General features: G+C 48.3%; 1 protein-coding gene and 1 long non-coding RNA gene across 4 annotated transcripts in view; both read right to left on the reverse strand.

Annotated features, from left to right (window-relative positions):
- Positions 1–23,874, reverse strand: part of RCC1L (RCC1 like) — a 34,382-nt gene that overhangs the window by 9,460 nt on the left and 1,048 nt on the right. For 2 of the 3 annotated variants that reach the window (XM_019421721.2, XM_019421722.2), the window contains exons 2-7: positions 19,021–19,150; positions 15,881–16,009; positions 14,938–15,004; positions 13,416–13,467; positions 12,461–12,545; positions 4,243–4,424 (exon numbers count right to left, since the gene is read on the reverse strand). In XM_019421721.2, coding sequence (XP_019277266.2) covers positions 4,243–4,424; positions 12,461–12,545; positions 13,416–13,467; positions 14,938–15,004; positions 15,881–16,009; positions 19,021–19,150 — 645 coding nt within the window. Of the gene's footprint in view, positions 1–3,693; positions 3,931–4,242; positions 4,425–12,460; positions 12,546–13,415; positions 13,468–14,937; positions 15,005–15,880; positions 16,010–19,020; positions 19,151–23,874 lie in introns of those variants that run through there. The other variant, XM_019421724.2, reaches the window with a different exon arrangement.
- LOC109250630 (uncharacterized) lies at positions 9,471–12,048 on the reverse strand. Its single transcript, XR_002073115.2, has 2 exons — positions 10,865–12,048; positions 9,471–10,379 (listed from the first exon to the last, which is right to left on the reverse strand). It is a non-coding gene; the product is annotated as an uncharacterized LOC109250630 (long non-coding RNA).

Here is a 23,874-nt window from a genome sequence, read left to right on the forward strand (position 1 = left end):
GTGGACAAAGCACGGAAGTCCCGGTTTGTTCATTCAATCTACAGATACTTCCTGAACATCCAGGATAAACTAAACATCTAACTGGGCACTGGGAACTCAACAGGGAACAGGAGACTCGGGCCCTCTCTCAGAACGGAGTCTGGTGGAGAAAGCAGAAGCCGGTCAAAATTAACATGAAATTAATCTGCGCTGAGGAGAGTCCAGGGTCTCTGAACGTCGGGGAACCTGATCTAGTTTGGGGGTAGGAGCGGTCAGGGAAGCACCAGGAAGGCTTCATTTGATCCTGTGACCTGAAGGATGAGCAGAGATAACCAGGCAAGGGGAGAGAGGACATCCCAAGGAGTGGAGATGGCACGTGCACAGGACACCTTCGGGGAGTCTGAACAAGGTCGCAGTGGCTGAGCAGACGGGGGAGGGGGGATACGGAGCATGAGCTGGCGAGGAAGGAGGCCAGATCGGCAGGCCCGTAGGCCACAGTAAGGAGCTGGTCTCTATCCTGAGCACAATGGGGAGCCAGCAAGGGTTCTGGGTAGAGAGGCGATGTCAGGGGACGTGGGAGCCAGTGGAGGACCGGGATGTGGGGGATGTGCCTGCATTCCCTGGCGGATGTACCCAACTCACAGCGCCCAGGGACGACCGAGTGGAAATGGCAGGTGACGCTCACAGATGCGTGACCCTGAAGAACAGTGTGGGCCCAACGTGTGAGCTGGGGAGTCACTGGCACACAGCCGGTAACTGCAGCCACGGGTGCGGGTGAGACCTCTGAAGGGACCAGACACAAGGAGAGGACCTCCAACGTGTAAAGCCCGGCACAGGAGGAGCACCAGAAAACGAGGCCAAGAAGAAACAAAGAGGGAGTCGGGAGGGTACTTAGGAGTCATTAGGGGGCCCAGGGAGGAGGGTTTTAACAGACAGTCAACAGCTCATGATCAGGGTCAAATGCTGCTGCGAGGTCAAGATGGATAAAGGCTGGGATATGTTCTCCAGAGTCTTGGCTATTATGTGAGCAACATGAAGGCCCTGGTAGCCCAGTGAGAGGCTCTCTGCCAAGTGAGAAGGGTGGAAGCCAAGTGGAATGGACTGAGTAGTGAGCGGAGGGAGACAAGAAGTGAATGTGGCTCTGAGAGTTGGCCCTAGAAGTGGAGGCAAGGGTGGGTGGAGATAAGGGGTGGGGGGTGGGGGGGAGTAAAGATGGGGGAAGGGGCAGGGTGGGTAGAGATGGGGGAGGGGTGGGGGGTGGTTAGAGATGGGGGAAGGGTGGGGGTGGGACAGACGGCGGCGGGGGATGAGGGGTGCAGATGGGGGAGGGGGCAGGACTGGGTGGAGACCAGGAAACCCACACAGGGCTTCCACAGACAAAGGCCACAGGGGGTCAGGGGTAAGGATGGCTGGGGAGGGACCAGTGGAGAAGGGGAGGTTGAAGCTATGGGGAAGAAGGCCCAGTAGGTGGAGCAAAGCTCCTGAGAAGGCGGGAGGAGACAGGACCCGGGGCCCAGGGCGGGAGGTGCCTTCCCCCAGCCCTGCCCCCTGCTACAGAAGGGGTGGGCCTGGCTGGAGTGTAAAGGGCTCGGCGTGGGAAACTGGGGGCACTCCCATCTGACAGCACGTGTTTTCTCTACTAATCGGGGGCCAGACACGACACGAGGGTCGGGGGTTTAGAGGATGAGGTGCTGCCCACTTAGCTCTCCAGCAGGACTTGGTGTTGGTGCCTCCACCGAGGCCGAACCCCGGAAAGACAGACCTGAAGTGCTTCAGTGGCGGCCACAAATCTTTACGGAGGTACTTTCAGATGTGGACAGCTGGAGGCTGACAACCCCTCAGTTGACTCAGAAGGAACAGGCGGCCTCACTGATCCAGAAAGCGCCTGCCTGGACGAGGCGAGGCGGTCAGAGGGTCTCTGCCTGCCCGTGCTCTGGCACGACGCGCTCGGCAGACGCCGAGGAACACGCCGGCACAGGGCCTCCGGGAACACCCCGCTGCCGTCACCGACGGGACGAGGCTCGGGCCACGGTTAGATTCGGGCCGCGGTGGGCTGCTTCCAAGACCCACGCCCCCCGCCCCCGCCACGCACACCCGAGTGTAACCCCGCCCTCGTGTGGGGCTGGACCCCCCGACTGGCTTCCGACGAGCAGAGTACCGGGGAAAGCAAGGCGAGGCCACTGCCAAGACTAAATTACGACGCTGGCTTCTGTCTCACCGGCACTCTCTCGCCCTCTCCTTTGCCTGCTCTGATGAAGGCAGCTGCCATGTTGGGAGCTGCTACACGGAGAAGCCAGGGACCAAGGGAGCCTTGGCCGACAGTCAGTAGCTGGCTAGCCACCAGCAAGCAACTGGGGCCCCAGTCCAGCAGCCCACGAGGATCCGCACCCTGCCGACAAGCACCGGGGTGGTCCTGGGAGCGGGGCTTTCGCCCGCGGAACCCTACGATGCCTGCAGCCTTTGGGGGACCAGGGCCAGAAGACCCGGCTAAGCCACCCCTGGATTCCTGACCCACAGAAACTGTGAGGTAATGAATGCGTGTTGCTTTAAACCCCTAAGTCTGGGGTTTAAACTAAGTTGGGGTTTAAACATATCGCTGATATGCAGCGATAACAATGCCACGACGCCGGACGTGTCCCCCACAGGAAGGCCGCGGGAGCCATTTTTCTCAGGACCGGTAGCAGGAAGTGCAACACTCTTCCCGAAAACAGCATTTGTTTGTCTTATAGAAACAGAGAATCATTTACATGGGTACGTTTTCTTCTCTGCTTTGGCTACTAGGAAGCTCAGAACCAAACCTGCAACTGCTTCTAGCCACTGTGTCGGACCCCAGGGAACGCGTTCTCCTCATCTTCTTCACTGGCTTTTAGTTTCTCTCCGTGCTGATCTCTTTATCAATATACATTTAAAACCCTCTGTACCTTGTCAGCAATTTGGTGGTATTAAGGAATAACGTATGTTTTTTAAATAGTCCTTATCTTTTTTTTTTTCAGTTTATTTATTTTGAGAGATAGACAGTAAGGCACAGACAGAGAGGGAAAGAGAGAATCCCAAACAGGATCCACGCCTAGCATGGAGCCCGACGCGGCACTCGACCTCACGACCTCGAGATCATGATCTGAGCCAAAATCGAGAGTCAGACACTTAACGGACTAAGCCACTCAGGCACCCCAGTCCTTATCTTTTAGAAATATGTATGGAGACTCTTATGGATAAAACATGACATCTGACCTGAGCCTAGGTGGCTCAGTCGGCTAAGCGTCCAACCCTGGGTTTCGCCTCAGTTCACGATCTCATGGTTTGTGGAGTTTGAGCCCCGCCTCGGGCTCTGGGCTGACGGTGCAGAGCCTGCTTGGGATTCTCGGTCTCCCTCTGCCGCACTCGCTCTCAAAATTAAATAAGTAAACTTAAAATATATACACAGACCTGGGATTTAATCCCAGGAATAATCCAGGGCAGAGGAGCAGATGGCAACAAACACTGGCCATTAGGGCATGGGGCTTTTGGTGGGGGGGGGGGGGGGGGGGGGGGAGGCGGCAGGTAATGAAACTGTTCTGGAATTAGCCCACTGCACAACCTGTGACTCCGCTAAAACCCACCAAATTCTACACTTGAAAATGGTGAATTATATGTTTTCTTCTTTTTAAATGGGCCATTAGTTGGTAATCGTTGAACACGGCTGAGAGATACATAGAGATTAATCATGCAGGGAGCTCTACTTTTGGTTCTTATTTGCAATTTCCCTTCACGTTTAAAATCCTGCCGTACTGTACTGACTGCGGGTGACTCCCTTCAGTGAGGAGGAGGGCGCGGTGACTGGAGAGGCCACGGGCAGTGGCTTCTGAAGTACCGTGAGTGTCCCACTGCTTGCGGCGAGGGGGCGGGGGACACAGGCGTCCTCATCCAGGTGCAGACTCGGGATCTGCACCCTTCTGGGGCACTCATGTTACACTGCAATAACAAAGCACAGGGCGACCCCACGGGAATGACATGAACAGCCTCGTACCCCTCGTGAGACAGGGTACATGGCCACACCTATCAGTCTGCTCTAGACCAGGACTATCGCATCAAAGGGTTGATAACGATGGCTTTGAACCCACGCTTTCTTTCCGGACTCCAACGAGATGGCCAAGGAGAGGCGGTCTTACAGGTGGCCAGGCCTTCACAGCCTGAAGGCCACACTTTGCTGAAGAACTTCTTATAAACACCCTTAACGCTTCGTCGTCTCCAAATCCCCCAGCCCGGCCGTAAGCGACCGCATACCTGCGTGGAGTCCGTGACGGAGGCCAGCTGCAGGTACTCGGAGTTTCCCCAACCGAAGAGGCCACCCTCAGCAGACACGGCCAGGCAGCAGTCACCGTAGGTGGCAAGCTGGACGACGTGCACCCCGGCCAGGTCTCCGCCCAGCTTGGTGGGTACGCTGGTGATATTGTAGTGACCCAGACCTAATACAGTGGGGAAGCGTTACTCTCGATTACCGACTCTCGGAACACTCTCGTAGACTTACTACGCGCCAAGCACAGTTTTGAACGCTTAACAAACATCAGCTCGGAAATGAGAATCTGCCTCTCCACTGTCTGCAACTTCCTTCCCCGGGCTCACTCAGTGCAGGATAAACAACGTAACAGTCACTGTTTATTCGTAAAACCCTTGAGACGGAGTCTGATTCACGCGAGAAACCCCTGTGAGACAGAATACCACTACAGTGAGACCAGAAGACCCTATGACAACACACACAAAGAATTCTCAACCAGCGATCTCTAATGTACTGCTGGACTTGTGACAAGATAGAGGACGTCTCCGAGAGTGTATCCCACCTCAACCCCCCAACATCACCCCCCAAAATCACAGCAAACCGAAACTGGCAACCTGGCATGGCAGAGGAAAAGACAGGGCTGGCCAGAGGATATCAGGACGCATATCACTGCCAGCACTGTGATGGCGTTAAGCCCTGGGCAGACCAAGGCAAAATGCACAGCACGGACTCCCACTTTAAACCAGGCTTCTGTAAATAAACGTTTTTTAAAAACAAAACAAAAACAAAAACACAGGGGTGCCTGGGTAGTTCAGTCCGCTGAGCGTCCGACTTCGGCTCAGGTCATGATCTCACGGTTTGTGGGTTCGAGCCCCGCTCTGGGCTCTGCAGTGACAGCTTTGAGCCTGGAGCCTGCTTCGGATTCTGTGTCTCCCTCTCTCTCTCTCTCTCTCTGCCCTTCACCCACTTGTCCCCCCCTCCTCTCTCTCTCAAAAATAAACAAACATTTTTTTAAATAAAAATAGGCCAGGCTTCCGCAAAGGGACCCAGAGCAGCATCAGAATGGCAGCACCCTTTAGCAACAGGTAAAAGCAAATCCGAATCCTCCCTGGAGGAATGCATCTCCAATTAAGGCCCTGAGAATTTCCACCAATTCAATTCAATGAAATATGAGCCCACAGTCAAAACTTACTAAACACATAAGGAAGGATGGCCCTATGAGTCAGAGAGTAAAATGAACCAATAAACTACCAACCGACGGCCTCCGGGTTTCAGACCCTGGGATTATGATGTACAAAATAAAAATAACTCTGTGTGCAATGTTTACGCAAATAAAAGCAGGAATACGAGGCTATCGAAAATGGCCAGGTACATCTGAAAAGGAAGCAATAAGAAATGAAAAAAAAGACAGTTAAAATTCAAAATCCAAACGGATGGACAAAAAGGCAAGCCACCGACTGGGAGAAAACACATACAACACTAGAACTGCAAAGAATACAGATGAGGATAAAGAATTCCTAAAAATCAATAAGTGAAAGACACATAAGTCAACAAATGAGCAAAGAATACCATGTACATTTCAGAGAAGAGAAAATAAGACTGGCTTATAAACGTGTAAAACGGTGGTCACTCTCAAGCAGTTTTTCGGATAACGAAATTGAAACCTCAATGAAATACGATGTCACACCCACGAGACAGGGAGAAACTTCAAACTGGACAATACCAAGCCCTGACGAGGCAGTGAAATACCACCCTGTGGCCGGGGGTGACTTATTACGACTATTTTGGAAAACAACCGTTTGAAAACAGCTCTAACCCACGGCCACTCAAGGCATCTTCACGAGAGCGACGAGAGCTGTGGAACACGTGACCAAGAAGACAGACAGACGGCCCCGGAAGCACTGCTTGACATGTAACAAAAAGTTGTAAACCATCCAAACATCCATCAACACGAAACTGAATAAATGGAGGTATATTCCGTGGTAGGATGTCATCCAGCTATAAAAATGGACTGCATTCAGCAAAGAAGCAGAATACAAAATCAACACAAAGAAATCAACTGCCTTTCTCTACACTAACAACGAGCAATCCAAAAAACAAAATTAAGGGGCGCCTGGGTGGGTCAGTTGGTTACGCCTCTGACTCTTTTTTTTTTTTTTTTTTTTTTTTTAATTTATTTTTGGGACAGAGAGAGACAGAGCATGAACGGGGGAGGGGCAGAGAGAGAGGGAGACACAGAATCGGAAACAGGCTCCAGGCTCCGAGCCATCAGCCCAGAGCCTGACGCAGGGCTCGAACTCACGGACCGCGAGATCGTGACCTGGCTGAAGTCGGTCGCTTAACCGACTGCGCCACCCAGGCGCCCCAACGCCTCTGACTCTTGATTTCGGCTCAGGTCATGATCCTCAGGTCACAGGACTGGGCCACACAGTCAGCACCTGGGATTCTCTCTCTCTCTTTGCCCCTCTCCTACTTGTGCACGTGCACACATGTGCATTCTCGTTCTCTCTCTCAAACAAATATTTTTTAAAAAAAGAAAAGATAATTAAAGAAGACAATTCTATTTACAGTAGCATCCAGAAGAATAAATACTCAGGAATTAACTCAACCAGCGATGTCAAAGACGTGTACAAGGAAAACTATGAAATACTGCTGACGGAAATTAAAGAAGGCATAAATATGTGAAAAGACATCTTATGGGGGCGCCTGGGTGGCTCAGTCGGTTAAGCGGCCGAATTCGGCTCAGGTCACGATCTCGCGGTCCGTGAGTTCGAGCCCCGCGTCGGGCTCTGTGCTGACCGCTGAGAGGCTGGAGCCTGTTTCAGATTCTGTGTCTCCCTCTCTCTGACCCTCCCCCGTTCATACTCTCTCTGTCTCAAAAATAAATAAATGTTAAAAAAAAAAAAAAAAAAAGACATCTTATGTTCATGGGCTAACAGATCTAATATTGTTAGGACGTCATTACTATTCAAAGTGATCTACAGACTCAATGCAATCTCTACCAAAATCCCAATAATGCTTTTTACAGAAATATTTATCCTATTATTCATACGAAATCTCAAAGGACCCTAAATAGCCAAGTGATCTTGGGACGACTCACACTTCCTGATGTCAAAGCTGCAACAGTCCAAACAGGGCGGCAGTGGCATAAAAGACAGACATAGAAACCAATGGAATAGAACAGAGAGCCCAGGAATGAGCCCTTGCGTTTATGATCATGTGATTTTTGACAAGAGTCCCAAGACCGATGGGGAAAGGGTAGCCTTTTCAACAAATGGTGCTAGGAAAATTGGATATCCACCTGCACAGGAATGAAGTTGGACGCCTACCTAACACCACGTACAAAAGTTACCTCCAAATGGATCAAAGACCTACACACAAGAGTGAAAACCATAAAGCTCTTAGGAGAAAAACAAAGGGCGAGAGCTTAACGACACCGGGTTTGACAACGACTTCTTGGAAATGACCCCAAAGGGATAGGCAACAAAAAACAGACAAACCGGACTCACTACCAACAGGGTAAGAAGGCAACCCACGGAATGGCAGAAAACATTTGCAAATCATATATCTGATAAGGGATCAATATCCAGAACATAGAGAGAACTCCTAAAACTCTACACCACCACCAACAAACAAACAAAGAAAACAAAACCCAAAACCCCAAACAACCCAATTAAAAACTGGGCAAAAGGACTGGAACACACGTTTCTCCAAAGAAGACATCCAAATGGCTGCTAAGCCCAGAAAATGATGATCAACATCACTGAACACTAAGGAAATGCAGATCAAAACCATGAGTTATCAATTCACATCCATTAGGACAGCTTCAATCAAACAAAACAAAAATTGAAAGTGGCCACCTGGGGCGCGCGGCTGGCTCGGTCAGTGGAGCGTGTGACTCTTGATCTCGGGGTTGTGAGCTCGAGGCCCACGCTGGGTGTGGGGATTACTTAAAAATAAAAATCTTTCTTTTTTTCATTCTTTTTTTTTTTTTAGTTTAGCTTATTCATTTTGAGAGACAGTGAGCGAGCCAGGGAGGGGCAGAAAGAGAAGGAGAGAGAGCGAATCCCATGCAGGCTCTGCACTGCCGGCACAGAGCCCGATGCAGGGCTCGAACCCATTAACCACGAGAGCATGACCTGAGCTGAGATCAAGAGTCGGACGCTTACCCGACTGAGCCACCCAGGCGCCCCTGAAATAGGTCTCAAAAGTCTACGTCTTTAATTGGGTAGTACTCTCACAAGTGTTGATTTTATTACCACGTTTTATAATTTACATTTATGTTGCCTATCGCTATTTTATTTTTTGTATTTTTTTTAAAGATTTGTAAGTAACCTCTACACCCGACAGGAGGCTCGAACTCACAACCCTGAAGCCAGAAGTCGTATGTTCCACCGAGCCAGCCAGACGCCCCACCTGTTGTTTTTTATTGAGATAAGGTTCCCATGACACAAATTCACCACTTCCACTCTTCTGAAGTGTACAACTCAGCAGTTTTTAGTACATTCACGATGTTGTGCCACCGTCGCCTTTAATGAATTTAAGGAGATGTTCGTCACCCAGAAAGAAATCCCCTCCCCGTTAAGCAGTCATTCCTCACTTCCCCCCTCACCCTCAGCCCTGGAAGCCACTATACTTTCTGTCTCCATGGATTTGCCTCTTCTGGGCACTCCGTATCAATGGAATCCCACAACATGTGAGCTTCTGTGCCTGCCTTCTTTCACTTAACAGCATGTTTTCAAGCTTCGTCCACGTTGTAGCGTGCATTAGGGCTTCGTTCCTTTTTAGGGCTGAATGATATTCCATTGTATGGATATACTGCATTTGGGGGCTTGGTTGGGTTAGCCTGACTTTGGTTTGGTCTGGTCTGGAAAAGGCCCAACGCAATTCGTCTCCAATCCTTCCCTGCACCGTCCCCGGGATTCTCCGTGTAGCTGAGCGGGTGAGCGGCATGTGCGAATCCGGGCTTAGGGGGATCTGAAGTCCGAGTGTGCGACTCTGAGTTCTATGCCCTGGAAGTGCTTCCACAGGGCGCTATATACAGTCTGTATAGCACAGGACTGGCAAAAGGGTACTGTAAATGACACCTGCCACGGGACGGACGTGAGAGCAGGCATTCGGGGTTGGGCCGTGGACAGAGATGAATGAGGCTGTGCTTACTTCTTCCACTGCTGGAATTTTTCCCTGGTGTGTTGGCTTTTTTTTTTTTTAATTTGTTTATCTTTTGACACCCCCCCCCCCCCCCGCTTTAAATAAAATGAATGTGTGCCGTTTATCCATTCAACAGCTGATGGACATTTGGGCTGTTTCTACTTTTTGGCTGTCATAAGGAATGTTGCTGTGAACATTTGTGCACAAGTTTTTGTGTAGACAAATGTTTTCATTTCCCGTGGGTCCCCGGCTAGGGGTGGGACTGCTGGGTCAGATGGTAATTCTATGCTCAACTCTCTGAGCACCAGCCAAACTGTTTTCCACTGCAGCTGCACCATTTGACAATCCCCCCAACAATGTCTGAGGGTGCCAATTTCTCCTAAGCCTTGCCAACGCTTGTTATTTTCTGGGTTTTTTAAATAGTAACCATCCTAATAGATGTGAAGTGGTATCTCATTGTGAAACCAATTTGCATTCCCCTAATGACTAATTAATGAGGATCTGTTCCACATGTTTATTGGCCATTTGTAGATCTTTGGAGAAATGCCTTCACAAAACTTTTGCCACTTTTTTTTTTTTTTTTTTTTTTTGGGGAAAGAGCAGGGGGCAGGCAGAGAGAGAGGAAGACAGAATCCCAAGCAGGCTCTTGCACTCGACACGGGGCTCAAACCCACGAACCATGAGACCACGACCTGAGCCGAAATCAAGGGCCAGACGCTTAACCAACTGAGCCACCCAGGTACACTATCTTTTGCCATTTTTGAATTAGGTTGTTTTATCTTGCTATTGGGTTGTAAGAGCTCTTTATATATTCTGGTCCTAGACCCTTATCAAATATACAACTTATGAATATTCCTTCCCATTCCGTGGGTTATTTTTCCACTTTCTTTGTAGCATCCTTTGATGCATAAAACTTTTTCATTTTCGTAAGCCCAATTTACCTATTTTTCCTTTTTGGCTTATGCTTCGGGGATCATATTTAAGAAATTGCTGCCTTGGGGCGCCTGGGTGGCTTAGTCGGTTAAGCGTCTGACTTCGGTTCAGGTCACGATCTCACAGCCTGAGTTCAAGCCCCGCGTCGGGCTCTGTGCTGACAGCTTGGAGCCTGGAGCCTGCTTCGGATTCTGTGTCTCCGTCTCTCTCTCTGTCCCTCCCCCGCTCGTGCCCCGTCTCTCTCTCACTCTCTCGAGAATAAATCGACAGGGGCGCCTGGGTGGCGCAGTCGGTTAAGCCTCCGACTTCAGCCAGGTCACGATCTCGCGGTCCGTGAGTTCGAGCCCCGCGTCGGGCTCTGGGCTGATGGCTCAGAGCCTGGAGCCTGTTTCCGATTCTGTGTCTCCCTCTCTCTGCCCCTTCCCCTTTCATGCTCTGTCTCTCTCTGTCCCAAAAATAATTAAAAAACATTGAAAAAAAATTAAAAAAAAAAAAAAAAAAAAGAATAAATCAACATTAAAAAAAAAAAAAAAAAGAAATTGCTACCTAATCTGAGGTCACAAAGAGTATACCCACGTTTTCTTCTAAAAGTTTTACAGTGTTAGCTCTTAAGTGGACTTTGATCCATTTTGAGTTCAAGTTTATTTATTTATTATTTTGAGAGAGCACGCATGCGTGCACACACGAGTGGAGGAGGGGCGGAGAGAGAGGGAGAGAAAGGGAGAGAGAGGGAGAGAGAGGACCCCAAGCAAGTTCCACACTGTCAGCACAGAGCCCGATGCAGGGCTCGAATTCACGAACCACCAGATCATGACCTGAACCAAAGTCAGATGCTTAACCGACTGAGCCACCCAGGTGCCCCATTTTGAGTTCATTTTTATAGATGGTGTAAGGCAGAGGTTCAGGTTCGTTCTTTGGCATGTATGTAACCAGTTGTCCCAGCACCGTTTGTGAAAGACTTTTCTTTCCCTCACTGAATGGTCGTAGCATTCTTGTCAAAAATAATGGATCATGTAAAGAAACTACGGTATACAGGTACAATGGAATATTACTCAGCCAGAAAAAATAATGACATCTTGCCATTTGCAACAACACGGATGGACTCTGACAGCATTATCCTAAGTGAAATAAGTCAAACAGAGAAAGACAAATACTGTATGGTCTCATATATATGTGGAATGAATGAATGAAAGAGAAAGAAATGGTGAAGGAAAGGCAGACAAACAAGCTCATAGATACAAGAGAACAGACTGGTGGTTGCCAGAGGTGGGGGTGGGGTGTGAGCAAAGTGGGTAAAGGTAGAAACTTCCAGTTATAAAATAAGTAAGTCCTGGGGATGTAATGTACAGCATGACAACTACAGTTAATAATACTGTACTGCAGGGTGCCTGGGAGGTCTGACTCTTGATTTTTGGCTCAGGTCATGATCCCAGAGTCATGGGATTGAGTCCCACATTGGGGCTCAGCATGGAACCTGCTTAAGATTCTCTCTCCCTCTGCCCCTCCCCCACTCGTGCTCAAGTGCGCGCGCGCGCTCTCTCTCTCTCTCTCTCTCTCTCTCTCAAAAAATAAAAATAAAAAAGGGCACCTGGGTGGCTCAGTCGGTTGGGCATCTGACTTCAGCTCGGGTCATAATCTCACAGTCTGTGGGTTTGGGCCCCGCGTTGGGCTCTGTGCTGACAGCTCGGAGCCTGGAGCCTGCTTTGGATTCTGTGTCTCCCTCTCTCTCTGCCCCTGCTCACACTCTGTCTCTCTCTCTCTGTCTCTCAAAAATAAGTAAACATTAAAAAAAAAAAATTAAAAAAAAAAAAAAAAGAAATAACTCTTAAATGTGAAGGCCCTCCCTTCAGACAAATACCAAAACAAGAAAAGGATTAGATAAGCAGGGTTAATACCTCCCGCCCTTAATCACTTTCTCCTCAAAACAGTTAAAATCGAGCTCCCTTTAGATGGCATTTGTGCAGCTGTTTGTTGAGCAGCGGCCGTAACCCTGTCCCCAACCCTTCATGGGTTGTTCGCCGTGGGAGCCGGGGGTGAGGGGAAGGAGACAGAAGAGTCTAAGGAAGGGGGGTTCTGGCCCACGAGAGCCCTACAGCCCACAGCCCCCGGGCCACCACCCCAGGGTGGGGGTAGGTCACCCACCTGTTTGCCCGTCGGCACCCCAGCCACACGAGTACACCTCTCCTTTATCTGTCAGGAACAGGCTATGGTCCTGGCCACAGACGACCTACCGGACAAACAGAGAGGAGGCCGATGAGAAGAAATCCACGGAGGCGCAGGATCCCGGTGGACGGACCCACAGCTTGCCACGAGCCCTACAGCAGCGAGCGAGACGGCCGGGTCCGGCAGGCTGCCCCGCTTGGCCTCCGCATCTTACTCATCCCCAGTCCGCCTCAGCCTAGCGTTTGCGTCCCGCTCCCCGAAACTGCTCCTGCTACAGCCAAGTGCCGGACGTACCGAGGAGACCTCCCCTCCACCCCACCCCTGGGGAACCTCTCCCTTCTCCGTAAGCCTTTCTTTCCCCCCTTCTGCTCCTCTGCCTCTCTCTTTGGCTCTAGCTCACCATCTGCCCTTCTGAGCCCTCAGGCTGCACCTCCTTCTGCCATGAAACCTCTCCTACCACCCAGCCCCGGTCTATCTGATACACCTGCTCTCCCTCCCACTCCACCCCTGGCAGACTTAACAGACCTCCTGCGCTCAGAGCCCTTCGTGTACGCACCCGCTTATGTATCTAAGGATTTTTCATAAGTACTTACCACGTGCCAGGCACTGCACCAGGGATGGAAATAAAATGGTGGGCCAGATGCAGCCAGCCTGGGACACACACAGAGCGCTGTGGGACACTGTGACACAGCTAGCCTCACTTGTCTCTGCCCCCTAGAGGGTTACCCCCAAACCTTATTACACTCTGTACCCCCATAACCTAGCGTAAATCAACACTCTCCTGACCTACAGGAGGCAGCCAAGACTTTTTACTAGAATAATTCACCAATTCAGAAAACTGCCCTAACCGAGTTGCCGTCACCCCACCCAGCTTTCACCCCTGCAAAAGCACCCCCGGGGGCTGGCTGAGTGGCTCTCAGCACGTGTCCCTTACCTGAACCACCTGACCTTCGAAGTCCTGCAGTCTAGTGACTCTGTGACTTTCGCTGCAGCCAGAAGCAATTTGGGGAGAAACAAAAGATACGGTCACGGCAAGCACTGTGTGGTCCTGCCCCCTCTTGTCACCCCTGATGGCTGCCCCCCACAGGCACACAGTAACTATTAGGGAAATTCTCAAGGTCAAATGTAAGGCAGGGGTAGGCCTAAGCATGAAAGTAAAACAAAACAAAACAACATCCCTTCGGTGGTTTTTTTTTTTTTTTTTAAGTAGGCTCCACACCCAATGTGGGCCTGGAACTCACCACGACCCTGCGATCAAGAGTCACACACTCTACTGACTGAGCCAGCCAGGGGTCCCCCCTTTGGCAATTTTAATACGATGTCAGAGATGAGACTGGAATTTAGACCCAACAGTATAATGTGAGGAAGGAGAGGGGAATTCTTTTAAAGACTAAAACAAACAAGGGGCTCCCGGGTGGCTCAGTTGGTTGAGCGTCCGACTTCGGCTCAGGTCATGATCTCACAGTTCGTGGGTCTGAGACCACATTGGGCTTACTGCCGTCAGCGTGGAGCCCACTTTGAATCCTCGGTTCCCCTCTCTCTCTCTGCCTCTACTCTGCTCATGCTCTCTAAAAAATAAGCAACATTTAAAAAAGTTTATGTGTTATACATATATTATATATTATATATATTTTATATTATATATATTTTATATATTACATACATATTTTATATATTATATATATATTATATATATAAACACATAAAGAATGGAACAGAGAGGAATTTTAATTAATTAATTTGGTAAAAATAAAAAACTAATTGGAGGGGCACCTGGGAGGCTCAGTCAGTTGAGCATCCGGCTCTTGATTTTGGCTCAGGTCATGATCTCACGGTTTGTGAGTTCAAGCCCCACATCAGGCTCTGCGTGGAGCGTAGAGGCTGCTTGGGATTGTCTCTCTCCCTCTACCCTTCTCCCCTACTTGTCACTCTCTCTCTCTCAAAATAAATAAATAAACTGGGGCGCCTGGGTGGCTCAGTTGAGCATCCAACTTCAGCTCAGGTCATGATCTCATGGTTCGTGGGTGTGAGCCCCGCGTCGGGCTCTGTGCTGACCGCTCAGAGCCTGGAGCCTGCTTTCGGATTCTGTGGCTCCCTCTCTCTCTGCCCCCCCCCCCCCCCCCGCACTCATACTGTCTCTCTCTCTCTCTCTCTCTCTCAAAAATAAACATTGAAAAAAAAAATTTTTAATAAATAAACTTAAAAAAAAACCTAACTGGAAATAAGTTCTACACACCACAATCAACGCTAGCCCGCCCTCTCTTCCACCAAGCTAATGTCCGGAGCTCAACCCACAAGGGAACAATGGCACAGCTTTCCAGTGACTTCTCACTGCCCCTCTCAGGCGTCAGGAAGCCTGCAGTTCCCTGCTCCATGGGTCCATCACTTAGTAACCACACGAGAAACGTTAAATGCTTAACGCAACTTGGGGAAGGGCAGTCCTTTGGGGCACTCACCTGTAAATTTCATCTTCGACCACGTTTCTTCCACACTGCCCGTAAGAATTGTTTCCCATGCTGAAGACTGAAGAATACCACCACCGATTAAAACCATTCTGCAGGTTCACGGGATCCCCGCACGTCAGGACTGCAAGGCGGTCTCGGAAGTGGTCTTAGTCCAACCGCTCATCCTCACCGCCTCCTGACCTCCTTCTCTGACAACCCCAGCCCGGCAGGCACACCCACAGGCGTGCTGGGGTCTAGCCCCGCACCAACAGCCCGGGCCACCGTGACTGTCCCTTCTGCCTTCCCCCCCAGGCCCTCGTCCCACCTCTCGAGAACTCCACGTTTTGAGGCCAGCCCATCCTGGGGAAGGCCCCAACAGCCCCACTCCCTGGACCTGTCACTAGGTTGCCCTCCACGTCAAAGCTACTCTTGAAAGAGTTCCTGAACGCCACCGTGGCCTTTTCCCGCAAAGCATGCTTAGCCAGAAGATGAAATTGGAAAAATCTAGTCCAGTGGGCCTTTCCGTAGACACCACCGGTCTTCTGGAGAAAGTCGGTGTTATCTGGACTCCGAAGCCCACCAAGTGAAACAAGTATTAGCAAACGGGCTTCTTTCAGTACAAGGGAAAGAGCTGTCTCCACACACGCACGCGCACACACGCCCCCACAGCCCAGCTCGGGGACTTCACAGCAAAGCGAGCAGGAGGCCTTGCTGCGGTATGCGCGGTCACATTTCCAAATCCCTAAGGTTTTCGAAGAATCGCAGAGAGGAGAGAACACAAAAGAGCTAGCAGAGTCTGCCCAACGTGGTGACCCTGAGCCATCCTACCGACTCGCTGGGGAAGTGCCGACAGCCTCACTGATGAGGTGCGGTTCAAGCAAACGAGCCACGGTGGACCCAAGGGCAACCGCGCGGCTCCCCCACTCCCCCGGGAACCCGGAGCAGGCCCGCTCACCTCCTTCGCGGTCTGTGAGGATGAGGGAATGGGCTCTGCCGCACGAGACCTGCAGCACCTGCGTGTCCTGGGGTCTGTCCAGAGGCAGCGGCACAGGCGAGGGCTCCAGCACATACTCGTATCCCCTGGCTGAAACGAGGACGGCCGGCGTCACAGCACGTCACACTGGCGGAGAGGCACAGCGCTTCGGGCGTTAGAGATCACCCCCCACACCACGCTGCCCCGCGGCCAGAGATCACAGCGGCTACTCAAGGCACGCAGGCGAGGGGCAGAGCGAAGCCCAGAGGCCCGCTCCCCATTTCTGGACCCACGACACCCTCCAGGACGCATCGGGCGGCTGAAAATCGGACAGAGTCTAATTAGCCTCCCCGCGTCAGCGAGCACCATTTGCGGCCAGAGAAAGGAAAGCATTTTGCTCCTGTCATACCCACTACCATTTCTCAGGAAGGAAAACAGCAGCATATACTGGACGATACCGCTTATGTTAAAGCTGCTTACGCTAGAAGGAGGTGGAAAGAACGCGTAGAGGCATCCGTGTGCCTATACGCTAAATCCCTCTAGAAGGAGACAGTGGAAGCTGTGGACAGGTTGTCTTCCCGGGGAAAAACCGCGTGGCTAGGAGGGCAGAGGCAGAAAGCAGCCTTTTCACCATACATTCTACCGCACTGTTGGGATTCTAAAGGTACACGAATATGCTCTCTGGTCAAAAAAAAAAAAAAATTTTTAGGGGCAGCTGGCCGGTTCAATCGGTAGTGCGTGCGACTTGATCTCAGGGATTGTGAGTTCGAGCCCCATGTTGGGTGTAGAGCTTTAGTTAATTAATTAATTACTTAGGAATTTCTCATTTAATTTAATTTTATTATTTATTATCTTTTTTTTAGGAAAATGTGAATTTTAAATAAGCAAGTGAGGGACAACGTTTTTTATTTTTTATTTTTTTTTATTTATTTTTTTTTTTTTAATTTTTTTTTTCAATGTTTTTTATTTATTTTTGGGACAGAGAGAGACAGAGCATGAACGGGGGAGGGGCAGAGAGAGAGGGAGACGCAGAATCGAAACAGGCTCCAGGCTCCGAGCCATCAGCCCAGAGCCCGACGCGGGGCTCGAACTCACTGACCGCGAGATCGTGACCTGGCTGAAGTCGGACGCTTAACCGACTGCGCCACCCAGGCGCCCCGACAACGTTTTTTAGAAGTCACTCTACAGAAGAACCCTAATGTTCTTTACAATCCTGCAGGAGAAGCCAGAATGGCCTACGTGGGGAATTCCCCTTACAGGTTTTAAACAAAGAGCTTTTCATTTTAACATCTGTAATGTTGACTGAGGTTAAGGTCTGCAAGTACCAGTTCTCAACTTGTCACTAACAACTCCCGTGGTTTCTCCTATGGACCCCGTGTTTAAAAAGACTCTACCGAAAAAACGGCACTGTTACGGTCACAAGAGCACGCTTGCTCATTTGTATTCGTCAGCGACTGATAGAATATTCAGAGAGACCTTTCGATCAGCATGGAGTAACTGCTTTATCACTATGAGATGATGTCATTCGAGGCAAAATCAAAGAAACTGGGCAATGCTGTCAGCAGACGCAGCCTCATTAGCTGAAAATATGTGGTGCTTCCAAATACTAAAGAGTGATTCACATACCCCATTACTCAGCCTGAAGGGCCTGGGAAGCAGTAATTACCTAACATTTAAAAGGAATCTGGCTCTAAAAAAGAGGGGAGGGGGGGGAAGGAAGGAAGGAAAGAGGGAAGGGTTGGAGGGTCAGTGGGTGGGTCCGGCTCTAAATGCAGCTATCAATTGACAGGAAATACAGAGGACAGAGGATCGTGTTAAATGGCACCACAGGGATACATTCAGCAAACTCCAGACTGGAGAATTCTATAGGGTAACCAATGTGGTTTCTCTTCTTTTTGTTTTTATTTTTCAAAGATTTTATTTTTACATAGTCTCTGCTCAACCGACTGAGCCAGCCAGGCGCCCCTCATTTCTTTGTTTCACAAATAAAGCTGGATGACTTCGTTGCCAAAGTCATTTCTTCGGCCAATAAGCCTTGTTCAAGGAAAAAAAGATTAAAATAGACTTAAAAGAAGTCTTATCAACGGGGGGCGCCCGGCTGGCTGAGTCGGGACAGCCTGTGACTCTTGGTGTCCCGTGAGTTCCAGCCCCACGCTGGTGTGGAGTCTACTTAAATAAATAAATCTGTACATACATACGTACATTGGTCTTATCAACTGATTCCAATGCCGGGACCTTATCTGGATACTGATTCAAACAAATGTTTAAAAACTGAAATAAAAATCTACCGACATTGATGAGACAACTGACCGCTTGAACACTGACTGGATATTTGATAATATGAAGGGATCGTGTTGTTCATTATTTTTATGCACTTGCTGTTTTTTAAGGGTCTTTTATTTATTTTTTAGATACATACTGAAATGTTTACTAATGAAATTAACAATGTTGGGATTTGCTTCAAAACAAATCAGGATTGAGTTGGAAACTGAAGCTGGCCACAGGACATGGCATGCTTTACAGGACTCGGCCCATGTCTGTGCGTGCCTCTAGGTGCTCCCAGTAAAGGGCACAGCAAATGGAATGTGGCATCTCACAGCCGAGACTTCAGGACTGACTTATAAAAGACTCTTGATATAAAACTAAGTGGGAAATGGCAGAAAACATACAGTGATCCAAATTGTGCAAAAAACGGGCACATGACTAAGAGAACAAGGAAACAACAAAAAGGTTTATCCAGGCGGTAAAGGTACAGCCGGCCCCCCCTTAACCGTGTGGGATACATCCCAAGACCCCCAGTGGATGCCTGAAACCTCAGATAGGACCAAACCCCATATATACTGTTTTCTCCTGTACGTACATATCCATGATAAAGGATAAGTTATAAACTAGACTCAAAAAGAGGAATACCCTTGCTTATCAGCAAATGCTCTTTAGCCTAAAGGTTCAGTGTCCTTCCCAAAGAGGCTGATAATCTAGTCCAGATGGTCTCAAATAACATCCGTTTAAGACGCTATCTTTTCTGTTGTCCCAGTCTGGCTTATGTAATCATGTTCTGAAAAACAAAAGGGAGCTCTCTCAGACCAATCAAGGCACAGGGAAGCCAAGGTGACAACACTCACTAGTATCCTTGCGGCTCCTGTGAAATCCAAGCTGGGAATCTTTGTTGAGTCCCATGCCCCAGACTTTCGTAACATCCTTGGTTTTAGAGGACAGCAATGTGAATCCGTAGCCACAGGCAGCAGATGAAATCTGAAAAAGAGTTCCATGAAACACTGATTTGTGATAATCGAGTTTTCTCAGCAATAAATGAAGGTTCTTTACCCAAAGAACACGTGCTATTAACGTAGCGAGTTAACATTTTTCTTTAAGATTTCCTTTTTAATTAATCTTGACACCCAACATGGGGCTCGAACTACAATCCCTGAAATCAAGGGTCCCATATTCTACCGACTGAGCCAGCCAGGTACCCCAAGTATAGCGACTAACATTTGCCGAACATTTATTGTGTTGATATGTAGTATCTCACTTAATCTTCATAAACACCCGAGAACGAGTTATTATCATCAACCCCATTCACCACGACACGGTCTTACATGGTAGTAAAGTGAAACTGCCTTTGTTTGAATCTCAGGTCCACCCCTTACCAGCTCTGTGACCTGAGACAGATCACCTCTCTGTAAAACAGAAATAGTGTTTCTCGCACTGGGTTGTTGTAAGGACTAAATGAGTTAATAAAGCTGAAGCCTTATGATAAATAGTATGTGACTTCACCTAGAGCTGTACAATGTCCTGGTAATTATTATTGTTGTAGTAATAACAGTACTCTGCAGATGGGAAAACTGAGGTTCCTAGAGATTAACTACAGGCTATTGCTTCCAGAGAGCATGCTCTTAACCCTTATGTGGCACTGTGACATTCTCAAACCAGTGCCTAAAGAAGAATTCGTATCACAGCTATGGTAAATTTATTTATTATTTTTTTAAGATTTTTTTTTAATGTTTTAATTTATTTTTGAGACAGAGAGAGACAGAGCATGAGCAGGGGAGGGGCAGAGAGAGAGGGAGACACAGAATCGGAAGCAGGCTCCAGGCTCCGAGCCGTCAGCACAGAGCCTGATGCGGGGCTCGAACTCACGGATCCCGAGATCGTGACCTGAGCCGAAGTCGGATGCTCAACCGACTGAGCCACCCAGACGCCCCAACATTTTTTTTTTTAAAGTCATCTCTATACCCAACACAGGGCTCAAACTCACAACCCTGCGATCAAGAGTCGTGTGCTCCTCCGACTGAGCCAGCCAGGCGCCCCCAAAATATTTCTTTTAAATGTGGTTTGCTTTTGCCTTGTTTTGTTGTCATCCACATGTGATTTTCCCCTCCTGTTGCCTTGTGATATCTTCTCCCACAATTTTCGTATGGAACTTACACACATGCAGCCATGTTCAAAAAACCTCAGTTCTCTGGCCTTCTGGAGCCCCTACACTTCTGGAATGGCTCCAACTCCACAGAAATGACCCAGTGAGGAAGCAGGAGACACAGAAAAGGAATAAATCCTTAGGTGATACCTGGCACACTACAACTATTCTCTTTGCTTGTGATCATCTGTTTATTCAACAGTCAACAAATATCTCCTAAGTACCTACTATAATATTAAATCTACTAACAGGCGAAAGGACTTTGAATGATACCTACACACAGTCAGCATTACATAATTTTTGTGGTAACGTGCCATCGGGGGACTTCCAACTATGGTGGTATGAAGAGGTTAGCAAATCTCTCCCCCCAAAAAAGTACAGAATTGGACAAAATTGTGAAACAACAACAACCAAAAACAAACAAACCTCAACCATTTCAGGGATGGAGAAATCAAAGGCAAATAGACTGAGAAATGTTTACTTGTGAAGCGCTGGGGTAGCTCAGCTGGTTAAGCATCCAACTAACTCTTGATTTCAGCTCAGGTCATGATCTTACGGTTTGTGAGTTCGAGCCCCATGTCAGGTTGATAGTGTAGAGCCTGCTTGGGATTCTCTCCTTCCCTCTCTCTCTGCCCCTCCCCTGCGTGCATGCTCTCTCTTTCTGAAAATAAACAAATAAACATTAAAAAAAGAGGAAGAAATGTTTATTTGTGAAAGACTGCTAGAGGGGGAGCCTGGGTGGCTCAGTCGGTTAGGCGTCCGACTTCGGCTCAGGTCACGATCTCGCGGTCCATGAGTTCGAGCCCCGCGTTGGGCTCTGGGGTGACGGCTCGGAGCCTGGAGCCTGCTTCCGATTCTGTGTCTCCCTCTCTCTCTGCCCCTCCCCCGTTCATGCTCTGTCTCTCTCTGTCTCAAAAATAAAATAAACGCTAAAAAAAATTAAAAAAAAAAAAAAAAAGACTGCTAGAACTTCAGGTAACAAGAGCGGGAGTCTGCAGGTTTCCCGTCTGGGGCTGGACCATCTACTCCAGCTCAGTGCACAAGTTTGAAAAGGCCAGGGTTGATCACCTTTGTGGCCAGGAAGGAAAGACGTACTTTAGGATATAAGGTGAAAACTCATGCCTGGTAGTGAACTCAGCGGGAAACAAACAAGGCAAACAAACCCACAACTCAGCCAGTCTGTGGTTGCGATCCTGACCGGGGGCAAGGGGAGAGGAAGACCAGCCAGAAGGGTAATGGAACGATCCTAGAAATGACGTTGTCACAGAAGGCTCTCCACACATCCACGGCTGACAGGCAAACTCCACGAGGGGACATGGGAGACCTGAGCACCCAGGGCCACGTAAAGCCGAGGCAGACATGAGAACAGCCTGATCGCTGAACGTGGTCTCCAAACCTATACTCAGAATCAAAGGTAGAAGGTAGAAACCTTAGAAGCCCAAAGTGTTTGAGCACAACCTCTGGCCAAGTCATCGGCTGACCGCAAAAGTACACGGATGGGGGCGACACTCAAGAAGCCAGGCTAAAAAAAGGAGGGGGAGGGAGACAAATCAAAAACCTGAACAAAGACATCAGTGGCCGTGCACCGCAGGGGAGATGGATTCTACAGACGAATACAAGTTACTTAAAAAACCAAAAAACAAACAAACAAACAAAAAACCTCAAGGGAAAAATATCAGAATCCAAAGCCATGGGGACACGTGCTGGATTCATCAAAGACTTCAATAAACCATTGTTCAAAGAATATTTTAAAACCGTGTTTAAAGAACGAAAGGAAAACATGATGACAATGACTTCACAGCTATGGAATCTGAATGTAAAAATAAAAACATTAACAAGTTAAATGGGGGAGGGGGGGGAGGGACACCTGGCTGACTCAATGGGTACAGCATCTGACTCTTGATCCCAGTGTCATGAGTTCAAGCCCCATGGTGAATACGGAGCCTACTTTAAACAGTTAAACGGGGGGCGCCTGGGTGCCTCGGTCGGTTAAGCGTCCGACTTCGGCTCAGGTCGTGATCTCACGGTCCTTGAGTTCGAGACCCGCATCGGGCTCTGTGCTGACCGCTCAGAGCCTGGAGCCTGTTTCAGATTCTGTGTCTCCCTCTGTCTGACCCTCCCCCATTCATGCTCTGTCTCTGTCTCAAAAATAAATAAACGTTAAAAAAATTTTTTTAAAAATACTTAAAAAAAAAAGTTAAACGGAATTTCTAGGGTTGTAAAGTACAGTAACAAAGAGAAAGAATTCTCTAACAGGCTCAGCAGCTGATGTGAGATGGCAGAAGAAAGAAGCAGTTCACTTGAAGAAATATCAAGTGAAATTATTCATTCCGAAGAACAGGGTGTAAAAAGAAGAAAAAAGAACAGTGACTCAGAGACCTATGACCTAGGACACAACATCAAGTGTACCAACATCTATGTAATTAGAGTCCCAGGAGGGCAAGAGAGAAAGGGGAGGAGGAGGAAAAAAAAAAACAAAACAAAACTTTTAAAAATGGCAGAAAACTTACAAATTTTGTGAAAACATAAATCTGCAGATCAAAGCTACTCAATAAATCACAGTTAAACTGTTGACAGGCAAAGAGAAAAATCCTGAAGGCATCAAAAGAAAATGGACTCAGCAAGGACAAGGGAACAATAAGTTTAACAGCCAAGTTCTTATCAGAAACAAGGGAGACCAGAAACCAGAATGACATATTCAAAGTGCTGAAAAGATAAAAAGTGTCCACCAAGAATGAATTCTGATAGCAGGAAAGGCCCAAACAAAGACTGAGCAAATTCAGTAGACCTTAACAAGTCCTGAAGGGGGGCCTTCAGGCTGAAATGAAATGACAGAGCACCCGTTAGCGGAATTATAAAGGTAACTTATAAAGCACTGCATGAATAAATCTTTTCTCTTTTTGTCCCTTAAATGATTTAAAAGACAATTGCATAAAATAATAATGGTAAAATTGTATTACTGGGCTTAAAATGTATGAAGATGTAATATGTATCACAATAACCACATAAAGGGGAGAGGAAGAAATGGAGCTTTGCTGGAACAAAGTTGCTCTAGTTTTTTTTCAGAATTAGGTCACTATTAACCTAAAGTAGACTATGATAAGTTAAGACGGATATTATAACCTCAAGAAAGACCTCCTCAAATGTACAGCAAAACACCCAACAAAGGCATTTAAAAGGTACACTAGAAAAATACCTATTTAACACAAAAGAAGGGAGCAAAGGACGAACAGAGAAACAAGAAAGACATAGCAAAATGGCACATGTGATCCAACCACCTCGGTAATTACATTACAAGGACGTGGACTGAGTGACATCAGTGAAAATGGAAGGGCAACAAAGAACTGGCAAGCGTCAGAACCAATTTTTTCAGAACTCTGAAAATTACCCAAAGCAATCTAGGGAATGTTTACTCAAGAAAAGCAGCTGCGTTTCAGTAAGAACCGCAAGCTCTGCAGCATTTTAACTCGACCTATTCCCATCCACCTCTGCTCAGCTCTGCAGTGGCTCTGAAAAGCAACAGCTCACAATTACAGCGCAAGCCAGCGGTCTTGCAGCCACT

This window comes from Panthera pardus, unplaced genomic scaffold (assembly GCF_024362965.1).
Source record: "Panthera pardus isolate Hobbes unplaced genomic scaffold, ASM2436296v1 HiC_scaffold_4, whole genome shotgun sequence".
NCBI classification, from domain to species: domain Eukaryota; kingdom Metazoa; phylum Chordata; class Mammalia; order Carnivora; family Felidae; genus Panthera; species Panthera pardus.